The 5,197-nt window shown below is 44.4% G+C and overlaps 2 protein-coding genes across 2 annotated transcripts in view; both read right to left on the bottom strand.

The window, feature by feature from the left end:
• The window catches only part of LOC119288095 (protein MLN51 homolog), a 6,749-nt gene extending 4,414 nt beyond the window's left edge, over positions 1–2,335 (bottom strand). Inside the window, exon 1 of the mRNA XM_037567719.1 lies at positions 1,642–2,335. Coding sequence (XP_037423616.1) covers positions 1,642–2,168 — 527 coding nt within the window. The 5' untranslated portion in view covers positions 2,169–2,335. The remainder of the gene's footprint in view (positions 1–1,641) is intronic.
• Positions 2,336–2,972: 637 nt separating this feature from the next.
• Positions 2,973–4,995, bottom strand: LOC119324946 (glutathione S-transferase T3-like). The gene is made up of 3 exons (XM_037598736.1): positions 4,719–4,995; positions 3,787–4,554; positions 2,973–3,160 (listed from the first exon to the last, which is right to left on the bottom strand). The coding sequence occupies exons 1-2, from the start codon at positions 4,992–4,994 to the stop codon at positions 3,790–3,792; spliced, it is 1,041 nt and encodes a 346-aa protein (XP_037454633.1). The 5' UTR covers position 4,995; the 3' UTR covers positions 2,973–3,160; positions 3,787–3,789.
• Positions 4,996–5,197: the final 202 nt, after the last annotated feature.

The following is a 5,197-nucleotide window of genomic DNA, read 5'->3' as shown; positions in this document are numbered from 1 at the left end:
GGGGTATGTTTTTCATGAAGGGGCGGTTGAGGGCCTCCAATTTCATTTGAAGAAGCCAGGACTACATAAGTTATGGTAATACAACACACTCCAGGGCAAAAGAGAAGAAAAAGGCGCTTCCACACTTTCCAGGTAAGTACACAGGTGCGACAGACAAACTTACAAAGCTACATGGGAAAACCTCTATTTTTGCGTATGCATCTTGATCTAGTGAATAAATTTAATAATTTACTAGTTAACATGGATTTCATGTGTGTACCAACTAGTTGTATGAAATTGTGTGATTCAGTAACGCATACACTTGTTCATACACTTGGGCATGTTTCTTTTGGTTGACATCACTAGCTAAACTACAGCCAATTTGGAGAGGTCTGTACTTTCTAAGCTGACTGTCAAATCTCTAGTGCACAAAACATCACCAGTTTGATTCAACTGTTATACATTAAATGCATTCACATATTATGTTTTAGGTTGATGCTTTCCTGCTACTTTCTATTGACAATTCTGCACCGTTGTATTCATCACTGTTTCTGGTATAATGCAACATTAGATTATCAGTGTGTCCATGATGAACAGAACTGGTGCCATAAACAGCAGAGGGAGGTTAGAACCTGTGGCCTGTGGGGTTGCAGGTTTCGCTGGTGGCAGGGGCAATATATAGTGGTATTTGCACAGAATGCTACTGGTACAGCCTAGTAAAGTGTGTTTCAGCTTGGTACTGCAATTCTGGTTGAAAGACTTCGGGTACAGAACAGCCTAGTAAAGTGTGTTTCAGCTCAGTACTGCAATTCTAGTTGAATGACTTTAATTGACTAGGACCAGAATTCAAGTCCCTTAGATTCCCTATTCAATTCTAAATATACTTATAGAAAAGTTTGTTGTCTTCATGTTTCCATATGCAACAATCAGCTATTATATGCGACGAACAACTATGATATGTAACAGCCGTGCATGCATCAGACTCTCATGTGGAAGTATTTAGGGCAACAGACCACATTTTAATTACTATTACCTCCGTCCCAAAATTCTTGTCTTAGATTTGTTTAGATACGGATGTGTCTAACACTAAACCGTGACTAGATACATCCATATCTAGACAAATCTAAGACAGGAATTTGAGTAGTTTCCTGGTATCAGTGTTTGGTCTCTTCTTACAACACTAGTAACCATGATAAATTTTTGTACATTTACGACACTAGTAACCATGATAATTTTTTGTACATTTACGACACTAGTAACCATGGTACGTTTTTGTGGAAACTTGGGTGAAACTAATCAAACATAAATCCCCACAAGCTTAAACTTGATGCAACTAATGCTTACTTTGCGGTTGCCAAATTGTGTTGCACCGAACTTATTTTACAATTCGCTGTAGAAATTAGCGGCGAAAGCGGATAAAAGTTGGCTAACCACATGGTAAACTGCACGAAATCTAGTTGGGCAAACAGGATTGCTGTAATTCATCGCAATGCTGGTTTCATAAGCAAAATCAGGTTAAGCAAAACAGGATTCATAATTCAGAGCGCAATGCAAACACAGCCTAAGTCCACTAATTAGCAATTGGGCTGCATCCTAAGTCGCGGAGTCATTCAATGGCCAAAAAGTAAGCGGTAATCAATCTGAAGACGGAAAGGCGAGTACCTTCCGCGGCCGCGGCCGCCGCGGGACTCCTGGAAGCGGTCGTCGTGCATGTAGAAGGCGCCCGCCGTCGGCACGGCAAAGGGCTCGCTCTCCTTCTTCCCCTCCTCCCCCTCCTCTCCCGCCGCCGCCGCCTCCTTGGCTTCCCCTCCCTCCTCGGCCCCCTCCGCCGCCTCTCTCGGCGCGGCAACCGCCTGGGCGGCCGCCCCGCCACGCCCCTGCTCGAAATCCTCGTACACCTCCTCGTACTCCTCCTCATACTCCTCCTCGTACTCCTCGCCGTACTCCTCGGCGGCGCCCTGCCCGTCGGACTCCGCGCCGGATCCGGCCCCTCTCCGCGGCAACGGCAAGCCCTCGCCCTCCTCATCCTCCTCTTCCTCGTCGCTCGCCGCGGCCCGGCGCCTCACCGCCGGGAGGGGCGCGTCGTCCAGGTCGCTCTCGTACTCCTCCTCCTCCTGCTGCTCCTGCCCCTGCTCCTCCTCCCCCTCCCGCACGGCGGCCTCCGCCTTCTCCTCCTCCCTGTCGGCCATTGGCGCCGCGAGCCGGGAGACCGCGGGGCGGATCGGGGCGGCCGGGCGAGGGGATTAGGGTTCGGCGGCGGCGGAATTCGACGGAATCTAGAAGCTTCCCGTGGCCGCGTGCGTCTGTCTCTGGTCTGCGTGTGGACGGGGGGAGGAGGAGGGGGAGGGTGGATGAGATTTAAGAACGGGGAAAAACTGTCGCCGTTTGGTGACACCATCGGACACGCACCGAGAGTCTGACGACAGCCGTTCGTGACGCTGACGCGGCTGGCCCGCACGCCGGTTTTGGGCGCTCTGTCGGATGCTGACGTACGCAGTGCGGTCATAAAGCTTTTTTTTCGGGGTAGTGCGGTCAGGTTTTTTTTTTGCATTGACCAAACGTTGGTTCTTTTTCTTTCCAACAGCTGTTTGTGATGGATAAAGCAGGAAGTCAACTATGGCTCATGGTGGGGTTAATCTTGATCGTTGTTAGGGCATGTACAATGGAGGCAGCACCTTGGTGCTGCCCCAGCCATCCACATAGGTAAATTTGAATGAAGCTATTGTTGTATGCCACTATCACCCAATGGAAGCTACTCTATGTGATGTCATCATCTTATTTTTTCTCTCTCACCTCCTTTCCAACACATGAAACCTCCACTACATTTAAACAATACCAGAATCTATTTGAATTAGCAATATCAGCAAGCATACACACTATATCAACAAGCATACACACTGAAAGTTATCAAACAACTTGATTTCCAAACAAAAATCAACAATCTTGATATGCAAACAGTGTCAGTATGTCTTGTCCATGACACTACAAAATCCCATAGTAACAGAATAATCTTAAGGTTTCAAATACCCATAAAGGAAAGATTTGTAAACACACAAATCAAATTTCAGACTGAATTTTTTGTTGTATCCTTTGATTCTTCTCATTCCAAAAAAAAAAATCTCACATCTTCTACGCTTCCTGGCACATGAAATCCGCTTTTTTTGACATATATGTAGAACATCTACACGAGAAGCAAGCCACAAGTTAGAGTATAATTACAAGCATGTCGAAAACACAGATTTTTTCTAAGTTGGCCATTTGGTTTGGCTAGAGCATTCCCTGTTAAATTTGCATGGAGCAACTGACAATAGTACAAGTATCCTGCTGTAGTGCAACTACAGTTTTAAAAACTGAAGGTGAGTTTTATAGCATAACCATCATTCTAATTAAAAAATAGCATTTCAAAAACAATAGTGCAGATTTTTGGGTACAGTACAGTGTAGATTTATGAGTACAATGCATATTTTAAAAACAATAGTGCAGATTTCTGGGTACAGTACAGTGTAGATTTCTGAGTACAATGCATATTTCAAAAACAATAGTGCAGACTTTTAGTGGAACATATATGTGGACTTCGTAACGAACACATGCAGATTCTAGCATTTGTTTCTAAAGTACATCAAGTGGTATGTGTTCTAAGTTATTAATCCTAACAAGAAGAGGCAAGGGAAGGAGTAACCTCATACCTTACAGGGAGAACAAAATTAGATCAGGAATAGGAAAATGCAAGAATAGGATACACACAGGAATATGACAGGAATCAAGATGGAGAAAAAGGAATATGACACACACAGGAATATTACATACCTTCTATTCCTCCCTGAAAAGTTGATCCCCCAATCTTGTAACAGCCTTCATATGCATCTCCTTTGCCCATGGCTCCATTCTTGTTGTGTCAGCATTCAACATATCTGTGAACTTGTCAAACAACTTTGTTCTTTCCTCTGCTAACTTGGCCACTGTCCTCTCCTTTGCTGCCTCATATGCAAGTCGATTAGCTTCTACCTTCTGAGCAGACAGTCGACTCTGCAATTCCATCATCTCAGCAGTTCGCTCCTTAGCATCAGCTTGTGCTTGTAGAAAGGCCTCAATCTGTTCTTTCATGTTATTCATCTCAGTAGGTGCTTCCTTATCTTTTCCTGTAGCTTTCTTCGCCCTCTTTGTTCCTGGGGGACGCTGAGCATTCTCAGTTGGTATTGGTCCTGACCTCTTTGTTCCATCTCCTTCTGTGTATACATGAATCTTCCACTTTTGGCTGTCTTTCACAGCTTCCCACCAATGCACATACAGGAACTGGTGCCCATTGCGGCTTTGGTACAGGTCTAGCGCTTGCTGCATCAATTGTTTATCACACCGGCCACTCGCATAGGTATCTCTCATCTGGTTATAGCAGCCATTGAAAGAGGTTACCTTCTTTGTTGTTTTGTACCAATGGTTCTTGAGGTGCTTCACATCCCTTTGTCGGTCACTCTCTGTTGTGCTGTTGTATGTATCAACAACCTCCTTCCAGTAGTATTCCCCCTTCTTGGCATTCCCATCGATTGGATTCACAGATTTGCTTAACCAAGCACTCACCTGCACAAAGGAAGTAAGTATACGGTTAAATTTAATTAAACAAAAGACAAAATGCAAGTACAAAAGTATAAAACTAGGAGCCAGCCTAAATAAATTTTAGGTAGCAAGACATGAGATATCTTTGATGTCTACATGACAAGAATAAGAGGATTTGGGGGACTTACCAATCTGAGGTCCTCATCTTTTGTATAGTACAACCTCTGTCTATCTTCATCATCTGCTTCCACATCGATTGTGACACGTTTTCGCTTGTTCGATGGAGTTGTGGTCCTGGGATTAGACGTTGATGGAAGAGGGTGGTGCTTGGCTGGTGGTGGCGGCGGCTGCGTGCAGAACATTGGATATTGGAAACCAAGCTGCTGAGGGGCTGGCAAGGTGAAGTTTGGATGACTTTGGCCTTGAAGGAAGCTCATGAAACCATTAGGAGGACGGTATTCCATTGCAGCTGAAAGAAGAAAAATCAAGTAATAAGAATTATGCACACAACACACATGAAACTATAATTTGGATGGGAAGAATAATATTCATGTGCAAATAGCATACTCGGAACTACCAAAGAACAATAAAAAGATAGCAAAGTGTCCAAGTGTTCTAAGCTCTTAATCCTACCAGCTATTTCTCAAAAAAAGAAAAAAAATAACAC

Source organism: Triticum dicoccoides, chromosome 1A (genome assembly GCF_002162155.2).
Source record: "Triticum dicoccoides isolate Atlit2015 ecotype Zavitan chromosome 1A, WEW_v2.0, whole genome shotgun sequence".
Lineage (NCBI taxonomy): Eukaryota > Viridiplantae > Streptophyta > Magnoliopsida > Poales > Poaceae > Triticum > Triticum dicoccoides.
Note: the sequence above shows the minus strand (reverse complement) of the source record. Positions and strands in the feature narration are given on the sequence as shown.